Consider the following 18,960-nt stretch of genomic DNA (forward strand, 5'->3'; position numbering starts at 1 on the left):
GTTTGTTGTACACGTACTTCTTTTCTCCACCATGGAAAAAGCCTTTGAACGTATGATCTCTTGAATGGAAAAAATACGACTTTTAACTTTCGCATCATTGAGATTTATGAATAATGGTCCTAATGGAATAAATTTGAGGTGATTCTGTGCAAAGTATCGTAAGAGACAAGTTATGGACTGGAACAACAAAAACTGTAGTATTTCAAAAATTGACAAAAATACAATCATCAACCTTTCCATTGAAATCGTTTAATATAAGCTTACGTTGTGGTATCTGGTACGAAATCGTCATTTATTTGCATGATTTTGACAAGAGTAAAACCACACGTGAAAATAAAATTGTTACACTTTCCACCTCTACGAACAGGAAAGTCAGACGTGGCATTAAAACTGAAAACAGTGGATCAAAATGTGTCTTCAAGTCATGGACGGTTTTCATTAGAACACGTTTGACACTTGTCTTGTACTTCATGGTTCATAATAACTTAATATATATGGAAATACATCGCATAGATAACCATAATTCTAATGTTTGTATCCTTTTAGGATTGATTTTTGGCAAATTCATGCGATAAAAGACATCGTTTTAAGCGGTAACCTTAGAAAGTTTTCAAGGAAAACTTCAGATTAGGTCGTCATCCTTCAATCGCATTTCGATTTTTAACATGCTAGTGTGATGGATATTAATATGTCGAAATATTAGTTACCGCTTTCAACAAATTCATAGTGTTCCTTATAGTGTGCTGGTTGTACAGATTTTCACATTTACTTAATAGATCTTCTGTAGAAGGCCTTTTGTTCAATGGTGACGTCACCAAGACATCAGTGGAAGATAAAAAAACACACTCAGTAATAGAATGCCTCGTTGATAATGTGAGAACGGGAAAGGTGTCAAAATCACCGAAGGGAGATTGCCAGAGTTTGCTGAACAAAGATTGATCGTAACGAGGTGTTTTGGAAGTGTTTTTGATGAGCAACCGTGCTGGTGTCGTGTTTGTTCACATGGTGCAAATCAATGAACCTGTGATCTTCGACTTTTGCGTGATCAGGTGCGGCAATCGCCTCATTATTCCATTTGTCATGTGAACCATGATTCTGTGAACGGATCAAGACCGGAACTGTAAATAATTTATTTCAAACAAGTGCACATAACATGAAATATGCATAATGGAGAGCTATAAATACAGACACTGAACAATATGTGAGTGTCCGAGGAGTGTATCACTCTGTTTCCGGATTGTTGGAGTATTATTTCATTAAGCAGACAGTCATATTTTCAATGAAAACGTGTCGGTGCATTCCAATCATCGAGGTGAAGTGCGCATCGGTGACAGATATTCGGACTCTCAAACATTTTTTAATTTTTCTCCTTATCTACTGCTTATGGGGGCTCATTTTTAACGCCCTCGGAGTAAGAAAAGGTTTCACCGTCTTAGTTTTTCTAATGTATAAAGTACTATTTTCTCCGTAGACGCAACACATGGTAGCAGCCATTTTGAATTTCTAATATCGGCAAATGTTAGGTAATTTGTTCCTCAAGTACATAATTTTGCACGACGACCCTGGATTTTTATTCTTGGTTCGGTGAGAAAATTTTGAAAGTTCCATGAAGTAAAATTTGGGCAATGGTTTAAGTTTTTTCACTTTCGAGGCTCATACCATCTGAAAGGGCCAGTACACATGCGTTTGCCCATACCGGCCTATGGGAACTTTGTTTGAGTTAAGAAACAACGAGCAATTATGAACGAGATCTCATGTAGGGCGTGATTTTTGATGGTTTCCCCCCGCTCTTGCTTTTAAAGTCAACTACAGTTTCTTGTTCTACTTCCCAAAATATATTGAGATACACAGTATTCAGCTTGTCAACTCAGCCTGTACACGTGTAGACTGCATTGTTATTATAGACAAGTGAATTTAAATGTAAATATTAACTGAATTCTTCACATCTTCAGGCTTCAGCTGTGTTGATATGAGACAAACAAAACAAAATTCGTGTAAAAATTATCAAAAGTTGCAGCTACTGGCCCTTTAAAGTCAATCATGTAACTAATTTACTCTTCCTTGTCAATCGATAACTCATCGTAACACTTTATTTTCGGGATGTAGGACCTCCGTAAATCAATGTGAATGAATAATGACAAATTGGCAAACAAATATCCCTTAAATTGATAGAATTTATTTCAAATCTTGTAAATTCCATGAATTGGGATACCGTAACCAATAATAAGTCTCATGCGTGGGTATCGGCATACTACATTCTATTCTTAAAACTTGAAGATCTTCCGATAAAATTAATTACGTGAAAGACAAGATTCATGTATGTATAGACAACCGACTTGCACGACCGTAAGGGATGGAAAATATGTTTTGCGCAACCATCATGTGAACTGTTACGTCTTTGGTAAATCGTGCTTGACTATCTCTTGATGTGTTTGTCCTTGAGTTCATGTGAGTAGTTCATTTATCCACCAATCAAACAAGAACATACAAGGAATATGATTTATAAATTGTATTTCAGTGCTCCAAACATAAAACTTGAGAGAAGATATCATACGGTGACATTTTATAAAGTGGCAATTTTTGTACATCTGGTAGCATACATGGCCACCATAGATAAGGATGCGACTTTGTAAAATTGCAAGTATTTGCAACCTTTGCAACTCGAAACCCCTTTCATTCTTTTCGACAATAAAATTTGAAAAGGGAAAATATAACGATCAAATTTATATCGATTTTGTCCATGTTAAAAGCAGAATCAGTGGAAATGATTTATGATACTTCAACTTATTCATCGCCATGGAATCATGATTACTGTAAAATGTTACCTCGAGTAACAGTTAAGTTACATTTATAAAACATCGGAAACAATATTACACTGTCAATAAAACACCATCTGTACATTTTTGTCCTAGTCATTATTTATGTAAGGTTCGCTGATAAATCATTGCTGAAATTAGCCGTTTTCGTTAGAGACATCAAAGTATCAATTTGATTAAAATCCGTAGAGATGAGTCGTCGCCTTTATTTAGACGGGATTACTGTATCTATCATTTAATCATATTTGATAGGTTTATCGCTGACACACCTCAATGCAGAGACACATTTGACAGTTGCGCATGGAAATATTCTGTCTCACATTTCACACTTCAAAGGTTTTACTTTCGGCCACAACATCGATTGTTTATTAAAAGAAAAGACGCCGAGACCTGAAGCGGGTAAAGCAGCGTCTCTTTCTCACCTTTTCTTTGGTACAGTCGTTGTAAGGCAGTGCAACTGTAATCTCGAACTGAGCACAGCAATTCGTATTCATCCTGTTACGTGCAGAGAAAACGAACAAAAGGGTGAACTCAGCAGTTTACGTTTAAACAAAATTATTACGAAAACAAAACTAATTGCTAAGTCAGGGACAGAGTACAAGCTTTAAAAGTGTACAGATTACTTATCTCAGCTGGGACGGCAAAGCTCCAGTCTCAGAGTTGTAACAGTCAGCTGGATGAATGAACAGTCCTTTGGCTTGCAGGCTTGAAGCTGCACAAAGTCCACAGTATAAATCCAGCGTTGGCAGTGAAGGTCTTGAAAAGTCTTGAGAATGACTACTGCTGGAGTTTAGTAACACACAAGAGACACGATCCCAAAAGTCTGACTGGAAGCTGTGCACGTCCCTTTTATAAAGGCATATAAGAACAATCTAGAACTTTTATTGACATGCTAATTACTGTTCTAAAATTATCTCCCTTACACAACTAATCAACTTTCCAGAACATTCCAAACATGACTAATTGAATTCAAGGTTGTGAGGTCATCAAGGGCAGTGACCTTGAGAATGTTCTAGACTAATTGAACTCAGGTCATGATGAGTGTGGGGGGAATGACCTACATAACACACCCCTCTTCAAAAAAAAGAAAATTTTTCAAAGAAAAATCTTTCTTTTGCAAATGTAATCTTGAAAAAGATTTAGTACTCAAATTTTTTTTCTCTAAAGTAAAATTTCTTGAAAGTGAACAACAATAAACTCTAAATACGAGAGAGACAGTCTGCAATTAAATTGTCTCTGCCTTGATATGTCTAATATCAAGATTAAACTCCTGTAACATTAAACTCCATCTTAGCAATCTCTGATTTTTGCCTTTAAATTTCTGCAGAAAAACAAGAGGGTTGTGATCAATATAAACCACTATTGGCTGATTAGAAGAAGTAACATAAACTTCAAAATGCTGTAAAGCTAATATCAAAGATAAACACTCTTTTTCAATTGTAGAGTAGTTTCTCTGGGATTTGTTAAATTTGCGTGAAAAATAGCAAACAGGATGATCTACACCATGACTATCCTCTTGCAATAAAACAGCACCAGCAGCCGTATCACTAGCATCTACAGCTAATTGAATGGCAAAGTGAAATCTGGTGCAGACAACACTGGGGCACTTTGCAGTATGGCTTTAAGTGTATCAAATGCCTGTTGGCATTGCTCTGACCAAACAAACTTTACTTTCTTTTTAAGTAAGTTAGTCAAAGGCTCAGTAATTGTGGAGAAATTTGGACAGAATTTTCTGTAGTAACCAGCCATACCGAGAAAGCGCATCAGTTGTCGTTTGCAGTTTGGTATGGGAAAACTTGAAATGGCACTGATTTTGGCATCAACAGGTTTTACCTCACCCTGTCCTACAGTATGTCCGAGGTAAGTTACCCTAGCCCAACCAAACTCAGATTTGGCAAGGTTGACAGTCAACATTGCTTTGCTCAGTCTCTCAAAGAACTTCCGCATGAGCTTGATGTGTTCCTCCCAGGTGTCACTATACAGAATGACGTCGTCAACGTAAGCTGCACACCCGTCTAGCCCGGATATGACGTCGTTGATCATCCGTTGGAACGTTGCCGGAGAGTTCTTCATTCCGAATGGCATCACCTTGTACTGGAACAATCCGTCTGGTGTAACAAAGGCGGATATTTCACGAGCACGATCCGTCAGAGGGACTTGCCAAAATCCCTTCAGTAGGTCAAATTTCGTCACATACTTGGCTTTTCCCACTCGGTCGATGCAGTCATCAATCCTCGGGATTGGGAAAGTGTCTGTCTTTGTTAAAGTGTTGACCTTCCTAAAGTCCGTGCACATACGATAACTGTGATCTGATTTGGGAACAAGTATGCACGGCGAACTCCAGTTACTTTTACTGGGTTCAATAAAGTCATTGTCCAGCAGGTATTTGACTTCTTCCTGGAGATATTTCGCTTTTGTTGGATTCAGTCTGTATGGATGCTGTTTTACAGGCTTACTGTCCCCAACATCAACGTCGTGATAGATGACGTTTGTCCTCGTTGGAACATCTTGAAACAGGTGTTTATATTCATGGAGCAGTTCTTTCACCTGTTGTTGTTGTTCTGGCTGGAGGTGTGCCAACTTTGTAGACTCCAGCTTCTCCAGGATTTCTGAGTTCTGAAGCTTGACCGAGCCCAGCTTTGAGTTTAGAGTATTTTCACTCAAGTCAGTTTCAGTATCACTATCTTCATAATGGTTTGAACTGACTGCACTGACAGGCTGAGTTATAGTAGGATTATCCCTATCAAAATATGGCTTAAGCATATTTATGTGACATAGCTGTTTTTGTTTTCGCCTGTCAGGTGTTATTATGATGTAATTTAAATCACTCAATTTCTTATCAATTAGGTATGGCCCAAAGTAACGAGCATGGAGTGGTTTGCCAGGAATTGGAAGTAGAACAAGAACTTTTTGACCTGGTTCAAACTTCCGTTTTGAGGTGCTTTTATCATATTTGGTTTTCATTGACTGCTGAGATGACTCAAGATTTTCTCTGGCTAATTCACATGCTTTAGAGAGTTTCGTACGAAAATCTGACACATATTGCAAAATATTCAGACAATCATCATCGTCTGATAGGAATTTCTCTTTAACGAGCTTAAGTGGGCCACGGACTGTATGTCCAAATACAAGCTCAAATGGGCTAAAACCAAGAGACTCCTGAATTGACTCTCTAACAGCAAAGAGCAAAAAATGAATTCCTTCATCCCACTGCTTCTCTGTGTCAAAACAGTAGGTCCTAATCATGTTTTCAAAGTTTGATGAAATCGCTCAAGAGCACCCTGACTTTCTGGATGATAGGCGGATGACCTATACTGTTTAATGCCTAGCTGATCCATTACTTGTTGAAAAATACCAGACATAAAGTTGGAGCCTTGATCGGACTGGACACATTTAGGGAGGCCGAATAAAGTGAAAAATTTGACTAAAGCTCTCACTATAGTCTTTGTCTTTATATTTCTCAGTGGTATGGCTTCGGGGAACCGAGTTGATGTACACATAATTGTCAACATGTACTCATTTCCTGATCTTGTTTTTGGTAGGGGCCCAACACAGTCTATTAGTATCCTACTAAATGGTTCTTGAAATGCAGGAATTGGCTGTAAAGGGGCCTTTGGAATGGTCTGATTTGGCTTTCCTACCATTTGACATGTGTGACAAGTTTTACAGAAATGTGCTACATCCTGCCTGAGATTAGGCCAATAAAAGTGACTGAGAATTTTATGATAAGTTTTCCTTACTCCCAAATGACCAGCCCAGGGGGTTTCATGGGCCAGGCGCAATATTTCAGCACGATAGGGCTTTGGAATCACAATTTGATGTTTTATAGCCCAATCGTCATCAACCAAAACATCTGGAGGTCTCCATTTACGCATGAGAATACTAGATTTTGTATAATAGAAACAGAGCTATCTGAAGTTTTATCTTCATCATCTACCCTGTCAAACAAAGACAAAATATCTGGGTCTTTGTGTTGTTCTGCAATGAGATTTGATCTAGAAAATGTCTGACTTTGGTCAGCAGAAGTTTTACTGGAAGTTTCAAATCCACGAGGGATAACGGAATGATCCGTGTCAAACACCTGACTGAGAAAGGTGTCATTTAAGTCAACATCTGTGACATTATTTTTGAGAGTATTTTGATTCTCGGAAGTTTTCTTTGACATGGCTCGAGTAATGGCACATGAAGGAAATAAATCGGGTATCTCTTGTTCAATTGGCTCTGGATCCTGATCTAAACTAGGATTATCAGTCACAAGTGGATTAGTAATGACCTTGTCCCCAGCAAGGTCGTTTCCAAGAAGAAGGTGAATCCCTTCAAAAGGCAAAAAGGCCTAATAGCTAAAGTCACAGGTCCAGAAACAAAGTCCGAAGACAAATAGGCATTATGGAGAGGAACAGGAATGTAGTCATTACAATCTACCCCCTTAATAAGAACTTTAGAACCTGAAAATGACTTTTCAGAAAACGGCAGGGTATCTGCCAACAAAGAGACTGGGATGCCCCGGTATGTCTTAAAATTTTGACAGGGGTAGCGGAAGACAAATCACTAGAAAGTGATATAAAACCATCGTGAATAAATGGTTCGAAAATACCCATAATGCTATCTTGAGAAGAATTGACCTTGACCTCATTAATTGGGGATGAGAGGGGTTTAACCTCAGAAAATGTGTTGCACACATTATTAGACTCTAATTGAGTTGATGAAGAAAAAAGCCGGTTGGCTTAGATCCACTTTGACCACTTTGACCTTCACGTTTTCTTTTCATTTGAAACAATCTGACATTAAATGGCCGTCTTTCTTACAATAATTACAAGAAAGTGTACCGAACTGTTTGTCAGAAGGAGATTGAGACTTGGGATCTGATGATGTGGGAGTGTTACTTGAACTCTGTGAACTGTTGTCATTTGATTTTCTACTGTCCTTTGAAAAATTCTTGGATGAAAAGGACGAGTTAAATTTACCTGCATTGTTTCTGTATGAAAAGGACTGGGATGGTTTGCTGAGAAATGAAGATTTGTGGTCAATGAATAATCATCGGCCAAACGTGCAGCAACCTCCAATGTATCTGCCTTTTGTTCATTGATAAACGTCTTGATGTCACTCCGAATGCACCTTTTAAATTCTTCAATCAAAACAAGCTGTCGTAATTTGTCATAATTCTGACTGACCTTTTCAGAAGAACACCAACGATCAAACAGTTGTTCTTTTGTTCGAGCAAATTCAACATAAGTTTGATCCTTCACCTTCTCACAATCCCTAAATTTCTGACGGTAAGCTTCAGGCACCAATTCATAGCCCTTGAGAATTAATTCCTTTACAGAATCATAATTTGAAGCCTGCTCTACTGACAACTGAATGTAAATTTCTCTGGCTTTACCCACCAAAGCACTCTGCAAAAGCATAGACCAGGACTCCTTAGGCCAGTTCAGACTCTGAGCAATTTCTCAAAATGAAGGAAATATTTATCAACATCCTTTTCTTGGAAAGGGGGAACTAACCTGAAATGCTTAGTGATGTCAAACTTGTCTGAAGGGAAGAATTTTCCTGACTGTCCAAGCTCTAAACGTTTTATTTCTAACTGCAATCGGTGTTCTGCTAATTCTCTTTCCTTTTCTTTTTCCTCTCTTTCTTTCTCCCTTTGTCTTTCTTCCATTTGCAATTCTTTTTCTTTCATTTCCAATTCCCTCTCTTTCTGTCTTTCTTCCATTTCTAACTGCATTTGTATTTTTTCTTTTCTAATGCCTGTCTCTCCTTTTCCATTTGTAATTCTTTTCTTTCATTTGTAATTCTTTTTCTTTTTCTAATGCCAATTTTTTTAGCTCGAAATCTGCCTGTATTTCTAATTCCAATTTTTTGAGTTCGAAGGAAGACTCAGGCTCATAATCTTTAAGGCAGACTCCTCAAAATGGCCAGAATTAACTAAATGTTTTGCAATCTTGAACTGTATTTCTCGCTTGCGCATAGATCTTTTGACATCTACTTTAAGGAAATTGGCCAGTGCTATGAGGTTGTCTTTTCTGAGGGAATTAAATGTGTCCTGATCAAGGTCATCCATAAATTCGTCTGGCTTGAATTCCGCCATGATTGAATTTCGCTGAGTTCACAGTATACAGTAGTTTTGAAAAGGTAGGCAAAATGTTGTCAAACGGCTCAAAATATTCGTATCCCGGACAAGCCCCCAATTTGTTACGTGCAGAGAAAACGAACAAAAGGGTGAACTCAGCAGTTTACGTTTAAACAAAATTTATTACGAAAACAAAACTAATTGCTAAGTCAGGGACAGAGTACAAGCTTTAAAAGTGTACAGATACTTATCTCAGCTGGGACGGCAAAGCTCCAGTCTCAGAGTTGTAACAGTCAGTTGGATGAATGAACAGTCCTTTGGCTTGCAGGCTTGAAGCTGCACAAAGTCCACAGTATAAATCCAGCGTTGGCAGTGAAGGTCTTGAAAAGTCTTGAGAATGACTACTGCTGGAGTTTAGTAACACACAAGAGACACGATCCCAAAAGTCTGACTGGAAGCTGTGCACGTCCCTTTTATAAAGGCATATAAGAACAATCTAGAACTTTATTGACATGCTAATTACTGTTCTAAAATTATCTCCCTTACACAACTAATCAACTTTCCAGAACATTCCAAACATGACTAATTGAATTCAAGGTTGTGAGGTCATCAAGGGCAGTGACCTTGAGAATGTTCTAGACTAATTGAACTCAGGTCATGATGAGTGTGGGGGGAATGACCTACATAACAATCCTATTAAATGGCATCCGCTAAATTTCAAATAATATGGTTAACTATGTCTTACAGTTAGTACAAATTTAATCGTAGTAAGGACAGAGCCATGAATAAAACAAACCCTCGCGTGGCTCATATTTCGCTGAAATGCTTAATAAATTCTGTAACAAATTAATAATGCACGTGTGTTATAAATTTAAAGGCTTCCTCGACCTGGATAGAATATTAGTGATCTCTCCCAAGCGTTTCCAGTAGAATCGCATCATTCTTGTTTTAATACTGGTTTCCTTTAATCCAAAAACCCACATGTTGTTGCGTGTAATATGATGAATCCAAACCAGATTTCATAGTCCGCCATTTTCACAGCTGAAGAGAACATTTTGAATAACAACAGTTCGAAATGTCCAAGATGGATACTCATCTATTAATATCAATACTTGTCACAAGATTTTTGGTGTGTCAGTCTGGCAATACGACGAACCCAAGTAAGTTTTTTAAAACTTTAGTGTTGCGTGTAACCTGCTTTTACATTCGATTGAGCATGATTTTACTTGCCTGGCGTAAATCAAATGTATCGACCATCATGCTGTGCGACATGCGTATTACTCTCCATTTGGTCTAACATTGAGCAACTCTGCTAAACGACGGTTTTCGAAGGTTTTTAAAAGCTGATTCTCACTTTCTGTCTGGATGTAGTCGTATCATATAGAAAATTTCTCCGTTACTTGCGTGGGAAAACAGTATAATGAAGTGTGTGGCACTAAGTTTTCAAAAATATTATTTAGTCTCCCTGTCTCATGACATTACATTCGAAATAATTTAGTTCCGAAAATTGGGAATTAAGAAGGAGGTTTGAAGAGCGGGTATTTTAGAAGTATTTGACTCTATGCTCGAGTGACCGTTTTGTAACACGGCATCTTGCAGCTGCTGAACAACAGCATTTTTGGCTTGTTTCTTTGTTTCTTTGTTTCGCTTTTCATAGGTGACAGCTATCAGCATAAACTAGTTGACTCGCTGTTAACAAACTATGATAAAAATGTTCGGCCTGTGAAACACGTAGCTACACCGACCTTGGCTTTATTTGGCATTTCGCTGACACAAATCATCGATTTGGTGAGTTAGTAGGTTGATTTATTTTGCGTTTCTTTAAAATAGTTTTTCACAAGACTAGAGTGATTCTAAATTAGTTTTTATTAACCATGTGTATCTTGATGACTTTAGTGTCTACTGGTACAGTCTATCTATCTATCTATCTATCTATCTATCTGTCTATCTGTCTGTCTGTCTATCTATCAATCATATATCATAATTATCCTACCAGTCTTTCAAGTTCGCCGAATTAAATGCGTTGTTCTGATTGGCTAACGCCGGCTGTTGTACAATAAATAGTCTATTCCAGTGCTGAACAGACCCCTCATCTAGCATAAAAGGTTAACGCCGAAACAAAAAGCGTATAGATAATACGAAATGAGTAACAATAACATTCCTTTATAATCATAAGTATGTTACATCACATGAACATATGCATTATGACATCAGAGGAGAAATTCGCTGTTCAACCAGTACTTACATCTTAGAATCACTAGTGAACACCCGCCCTCCGTTTTTCCCGCGTCCATTTTCTGACGGCTTGGTTTCATTAATGGGAGTTTCCTGTCACAGTGACAGATTTCCTACCATAAATGAGAAACCAATACAACTCAAAGTTATAAAAACTTAAATATACACGAAGGGTAGGGGTTTACCACCCACCCCCTCTCCAAAGAAGGGCAACGCTTTCATGTTGGGTATCTCGTACCATGGAGTCTCTCAAATTTCTCTCATAGGACATGAAGGAACAACAAGTCACCGCCAGTCTATGGAGAAAAAATGTAAGTACAGTCATTACGTCATCACATTTAAATACTTCATCGTAGTCGGCAACGAACACTTCGTAATATGGAAGAGTTATTCCACACTCAACTCAGTATTGCGCCCGGCCCGTTTCAACTCATTTTTCGGTATTGTCCATAGACAGTCGTCAATGCGCCCTCAAGTAACTGTATTTGGACGGTCATAAGTGCGCCCTCAATTAGCTGGTACAGTTATGAGAAATCAACGATAAATAACGATATATATGAAGCATAGGATCTGATCTAGCTGTCTGTGTTGAAATAATCGTTCATATTATTGGCTTGTTCTTGATTTAATCGTCAAAATGACTAATGTAACTTTACATTTGAGCTTGCATTTGTTAAAGGGACAAAGTCGGCCATATTTCATGAATTATTGGCTTGTTCTTGATTTAATCGTCAAAATGACTAATGTAACTTTACATTTGAGCTTGCATTTGTTAAAGGGACAAAGTCGCCCATTTTTCATGAATTTTGTTTGATACGAGATACTACTTATATTGTTTCACATGTTATTATTATTATATTATTACACTTTATTTAAAGAGGGTAATCTGATTACAGTAAAGTAATTGTAATTTCCATCAGAGCCCTCATGAAAAGAAGGCAAAATAAACGTATGGAATAGACGAATAGAAGATGTCGAAGACAAAGGAAAAATAGGCTAGTCTAAGTCAGAGCCTTCATTACAATTTTCATGAAAAGATAACAATGCAGTTTTGATTTAAACGTCGACAAGGCTTCACAGTCACGGATAGTTCGGGGAATGGAATTCCAGATTTTAGTAGCTCGATATACAAATGATCTTTGACCCATGCTTGTCCTAAACATTGGTGGGTAAAGGTTACCATTACTAGAACTACGAGTATTTAAACGATCCATTTCTGAGAGAGGTTGGAATAGATCACTAATATAGCTTGGTGCGAGACCATTTAAAGCTTTGAAAGTCATAACAGCAGTAAAATATTCAATACGTAAATCTATGGGCAACCAGTGCAAACTAACAAAAACTGTTCGAGAAGGAAAAGTCGTGTCAACTCCGAGAATTACCTTACCAGCCCTTTTCTGGAGTTTGTACAATCTTTGGAGATTGGTCTTAGACGTACTAGCCCAAACAATACAACAATAGTCAATTACAGACAAGAACAAAGCGTTATAAACTAGCAAAAGAACACTCCTTTGAGAATAGGGGCGTAGTCGTCTTATAACACCAATTCTTGCAGACAAAGTCTTGCACAAATTATCTATGTGGTCATCCCAGCATAAAATGTTGTCTAATTGAACACCAAGTAGTTTGTGAACAGCAACACTGTCAATGAGAGTATCATTGATCTGAATGTGAAATGAAATATCAGAGTCGGCTAAGTGATAAATTTTGGGGCGAGACGCAACAATCATATATTTGTTTTAGTGGTGTTAATTGCCATGCTATTGTTATGAACCCAGTTTGAGATTGGCACGAGATCTCCATTCAGTCTCCCCTCGACTTGTCAATGTCAATTCCAGAAACACACAAAGTTTGGTCATCGGCAAACATATCTAAGCTTCCCATGATGAGGCAGAGGGGAAGATCATTAATGAAGATCAAAAACAGAAGTGGACCCAAAATGGACCCCTGAGGTACACCACACGTAATCGACAAATTAAATGAAACCATCGCGAAATGAATTAATGGTCATGACCATCAATTCATTTTCGCAATGGTTACGTTTGTCGTCTCTAAAACCGGGGTCGAATATATTTATGGTCACCCATTCATTCAGTATCTTTCATCATGTCAAACAATATAAGTAGCATCTCGTATCAAACAAAATTCATGAAAAATGGCCGACTTTGTCCCTTTATAGACGTGTTCTCATATATACCTTGTTTCACATAATCTCAATCAATTATCTCTTTGTTCAGACTTGGAATGACGAATTTCTGAATTGGAACACGTCCGAATACGATGGCATTGAATATACCTACATTCCAGTGTCGAATATATGGAAGCCAGATATCGTTCTGTACAACAAGTAAGATTATCAATTATTCCATGACTGTCGTGCTCTTTTGTGCGGCAAGAAAATGCCGTTGATATCGCCATTTTCCCGAAACGTTTACAAAAGAGAAGTCTTTTTGAGAAACTTGTATTAAAAATGATCTCAACACGCTTGATTAGTATATAGAATGACAAGATCGTTTCTTTCTTTTCAAAATGAACCTGCGAAAAAATGCTCACCCACAATGTTCATTGATTCGTTTGATAGTTATATCATACTGCATCTCACTTCCTTGGCAATCGATTTACTTTTCGTGTCATGCATTAAAGGTCATAAGGAAAGGAACATGTCACATTTTTTTGAGCAATATGATTCATTTATTACATAATACGATGAGATGCACATGTATTTCTGTTATATAGTTGAAACAGCAAGTCTTAGAAGGGAACACCAATACTCATCCAAATATTTCGCTTCCAATTACTGTCAGGCTTCGATATGAGTCTACACAAGTGGCAGAACAGGAAAGCATTGTAAAAATTTGAGCATCCAGAAAAATGATTCCTAATCTATGTAGCAGACTCGGTTGAGAGAGAGAGAGAGAGGCAGACAGACAGACAGACACTGAGGCAGACAGACAGACGAAGAACGTAGCATAATTTATTTGTATCATAACCCTTTTGCTTGTACATTTGTTGCAGATCATTGTCATGTTCTACTTGTTGTTAAGCGGGTATCTAATCTTGACATAAAACTTCTTTTATGTCTTTTCAGTATAAAGGGGTATCAGGTCGATGACGTGTACGCCGTGGTCTTTTCAAATGGCTCTGTCACATACAGGCTCAATGACGTCACAAGGACCAGTTGTGCATTGAATCTTCTCTATTTTCCCTTCGACCGTCAGCATTGTAAGTTGAACTTTGGCTCATGGGCGCATAATATTGAACATATAAACGTCCTACCCGGATTCAAAGCCAACGATACGTCTTCTTACGTGAAAAATGGCGAGTGGGTGCTGATAAGCTTGATTGTAGAGTACCGACTGGAGTATTATCAACGACTTGACGAGCCGTTCAGTATCTTGACCTTCACGATGACCTTACAGCGAATTCCGCAATACTACACATTTAATCTGTTAATCCCAAGCCTCATACTTTCCATGCTGATATTGCTGGCGTTTTGTCTGCCGCCTGAATCGGGAGAGAAAATTGCACTTTCCATCACCAATCTCCTCGCACTGGTTGTCTTCCAACAACTCGTTATGCAAATGATGCCACCGTCATCCGACACAACCCCGTATTTAGGTAAAATAATCAGTCAGTTTATTTATTTATTTATTTATTTATTTATTTATTTATTTATTTATTTATTTATAAAGACATGGATTGGTACTCCTCATTTATGCGTCAAATTATTTCCTGAAAGAAAACACGTCACATAGTTCTGTCTATCAGGGGAGTTGTGTTAATATTAGCCAATGGAGAACTCACATTTTAGGTATTCAAAACATTTTCATGTACGTCAATTTGAGTAAGTGCATTGAACTCATACCGAACAACTGACACACCGTGAACTTTCTATTTTCTACAGCGTACTACTTTCTGGCGATGATCGCAATTACGGCCGTCTCATGTGCCATGACTGTTTGGGTATTGTCACTGGCTCATCACAATATCAATCCGCGGCCAGTTCCCCGATGGGCTCGGCGACTTGTCTTCGGTTGTCTACAGACCTGCCTCTGTATGGGAAAGAGTACTTGTCGAAAACGCTGCCGTGAGGACCGCAAGGACAACGTTGACGGAAGTGAGCGACGCCACTCGGTGGAATTGGAAGAAGTGATCCAGCCTGAAGAATCTAACTCGGCATGTGAAACTGAGAGACATACAGCGGACAACGGGGTTCAGCGACCGATTTACAGCCGTCAAAACTTCTCCATGCGCACTGCGAGAAACATTGAAAGTATACTCGACTACGCAAAGTACTTCTCATCAAGATGCCAAGAGAAAGATGCTTTGGATGCTATTATTTTGGAATGGAAACAGCTGTCTCGTATTGTTGATAGGCTCCTGTTTTTCATATTCAGCTTATTAATCTTAACTATTGTCATATTGATTTCCCTTATCGAAGTCGGATCTGAAAACATATAATATATGTCCTAAACATGAATTTAGATGCACAGCTAAATGCTCTGATAATAGCGCTCATGTTTTGCGGATCACAAAAAATATATCCTACTAGATTTTTGCCTCATATATGCGCACATTCCAACTTTTCCTCACACAGAAACTAGCTTGGGTCAAGTACACTTGCCGCCTATCTTTTTCAGATGTTTTAGTTCTGATAACCCGACATACCATAGTTAAAATCTCCGATGCTAAACTTCTTTCTACGCTAGCGGAATAATCCCATGAGATTTGTTGAAAAATAGTCGAAAATCAAGCGTGGTTTTAATCATAGCAACCTTATCTATCACATGCGTGTTTCTCCGTAACATCCAAAGAATGTAACCAACATCAACACAACATTAGATCGAGAACGAGGATGACGTATTGGAGGTTACCACTCAGATTTAAGTTTTAGGAAAAGCAAAATTTCGTTGCGATGTTGTGGATCACCCAGGGGCCCCTGATTCAGTTTGACCAACATTTTATTTTATCTTTTATTTTATTATATTAAAACTCATTTATGTTTTACATCGACTTATCCAAACAAAAGACAATGAGAAAACTGGCAAATCTAGCAAATGACATAAGGAGTATATCGTGTTCAAAAATTCTTCATCTTTCAAGGTTATTACATATTCCCTTATCTATTTTGTATCTTAAGGAAAACTCATATTTTAACAGTGCAATCACAAGCACTTTTGTATCACCAAGCCAGTGATTCCGAATGCGCCATTTGTCAATAAAAAACCAATAAATTTACAATGCTTTCCTCATTTTTTTGAGAATACTTCGTTTGCAAACAGTTGAAAATGATATGACAATCAAGTAAAAAAAAATATCTACAAAATAATTGTCTTATTATTTTCTTGCTTTTATTTGGACTTAGCTAATAAGCTATGTATGTATTCATGTTCAAGAGAACCAGATATAATATTACAAATTTACAAAGTTTAGCGAATCACTTTTTTTTCAAATAAAACAAATACTCATTACATGGTACCAATCTCCCTGATAGCTTCCATTGGGATTCCTTTAATTTATTTTCTGTCATGGTTGTGTAAATATTCTTCCAGATCATTTCACCATCTTGTCTGGACTGGTTGGTTACTTCAAGGAAAAGGTACCATTTTCCAAGATTACCAACACCTACACAGTTCTGTAACATATTCGAATAAAGGACATAACAACTAAGTATGTATGTATGTATGTATGTATGTATGTATGTATGTATGTATGTATGTATGTATGTATGTATGTATGTATGTATGTATGTATGTATGTATGTATGTATGTGTGTATGTATGTATGTATGTATGTATGTATGTATGTGTGTATATATGTATATATATATATATATATATATATATATATATATATATATATATATATATATATATATATCTGCATGAGTTTACGGGGTATAAACTTCAGTCTTCAATTCATCGTAAAAAGTAAAAAGATAAACTTGATTATTTCATATCATCAGTCACACAGTGGTGTGTAACACTAAACTGAAGGTTATAAAAGTGGCGTACAAAAGTTTGTTTGTGCTGAAACAGGGAAAAATGCTGATTTCATAGTAAAAAATACACAATACAACAGCAACGGTACAAACGTTAAACACCACATGATTCGCCTTTGGTGCATACATAAAATATACCGATTTAGATAAAAGCGTCCATTGAAGTAAAGTAAGATTAGGAACGCAAAACGTTTTAAGATCATATTCCGTATTTAGCAGAAATGCATAATTTGTTTGTTTTAATCCGACAGGATCAGCGTGGAAACTTAGCCAGAGTACGAGCCACTCAGAGTGGATACCCAGTGCGTGTCCTCAGTGTGCCGTGGATAATATGAAAGACAAAGAATGTTTGTTAATTTGTATGAAACAGTTCAAATATTGACACTTCCAGGGTGAATCGCCTTTTATTTTTAACCTCAATTGTGAACAAAGACCCGTTAGCTTTAAGCCTTATCCATCTAGCCTATCTTTATCCCATCTGCTGATTCATTAAAAAGTGGCATTGAGCCAAATCCTGTGTGTGTTTTCACCCAGTTGGTATGGTATGTCAAAGCACGTTTAATTAGTGAATCATTATTACGGTATCTATCTTTTCAGGGGCCTTCAAATATTCAAGTATTTGTTGAAATTCAACTTTTGGAACATGCCATGCCTCGCTGGTTTGAACGTTCTTGAACAGATGGCGATAATTATTAACTTGGCTGGGTTATAGTAAATGTAATTACAATGTTCACCTACAACTAATTATGCATAAAATCGAGAAAAACAAGATTTTGGTAAACATTTGCACACGACCACGTCAAATATGATCACTACATCTTTAAAATAGTTATTATCACATATTTAAAACAATATATATCATATGTAATATATAATTATTATATATGATACACATTAGACAGATAATTGCAGGCATCTCAAGAAAGTTGATTTTGAAGAGTCCCACGTGCAATGTCACAGCTGTCTTACACTATAAAACGTTATCATTAAGGCAGGATGCGCCTCGAGGACAGCTTTTTGATTATCGAGGTTTTTATAATATTTTTTATAATATTTTGTGTTCTACATACTCCTTGTGTATCTATCTTTTATACTTTTGTTGACTTATTTGGAAGTATGTGGAGCAAATGAAGTTTTCACTTTACCCTTAGAGTGAACATGGCGAATAGCGGCCATTTTGAATTTCAAATATCGGTAAGTGTTGGGGCTGTGTTTCTCTAATATCAAAATTTGCACCGTGACCCCGGATTTTGAGTTCCTCATGATGAAAAGAGTTTCCTTGGAGAAACTTTGAACAAATTATAAAATTTTCAGTTCAGGACGTGAACTACCTATAAGTCACAACTACTGGTGATTTGGTTGGAAAATTACATTTAATTTCATCGGTTTGTTGCATGCTTAGTTGTAATTAAATAATTCGTACAACCGATCGTAATACTTCACATTATTTCACATCGATGCAAGACAGTCACAAAGTGTTGACAGTTTGCCGTCCGCTAGTTTTCTTTTAATCGTTGTCCGAAGTTCAGGGCCACCGTTGAACCGAAGCGTCGTCAGTTTCCATTTCTTAAGTTATAACATATCCCTGCCGTGTGTCCTGAATCTGAACTTGTAAAATTTCTTTGTAGTATAACAACTCCGAAAACAATTTTATAATGCCAAGATTTGCCCCAAATAACTCCTGGACCATAAACAAATGGTTTCGGAACTCCTACACACACTGTAGAACTAACTAAATACATTGCTTCGTGAGGCGTGACCCTACAATTACATGGCAACACTTCCCATAAGTATGCTCAATAACTCATCGCTGATGCATGCGTGTACACACCATGCCTATT

General features: G+C 37.4%; 1 protein-coding gene across 1 annotated transcript; it reads left to right on the plus strand.

Moving 5' to 3' along the window:
• The first annotated feature begins 9,958 nt into the window (after positions 1 to 9,958).
• Positions 9,959 to 17,454, plus strand: LOC139122342 (neuronal acetylcholine receptor subunit alpha-10-like). The gene is made up of 7 exons (XM_070687738.1): positions 9,959 to 10,043; positions 10,541 to 10,671; positions 13,356 to 13,465; positions 14,207 to 14,736; positions 15,023 to 15,481; positions 16,671 to 16,717; positions 17,371 to 17,454. Exons 1-7 carry the CDS (start codon positions 9,959 to 9,961, stop codon positions 17,452 to 17,454), a joined length of 1,446 nt encoding a protein of 481 aa, XP_070543839.1.
• The last annotated feature ends 1,506 nt before the right edge of the window (positions 17,455 to 18,960 follow it).

The sequence above is a fragment of the Ptychodera flava genome, chromosome 22 (assembly GCF_041260155.1).
Source record: "Ptychodera flava strain L36383 chromosome 22, AS_Pfla_20210202, whole genome shotgun sequence".
Taxonomy (NCBI): Eukaryota; Metazoa; Hemichordata; class Enteropneusta; family Ptychoderidae; genus Ptychodera; species Ptychodera flava.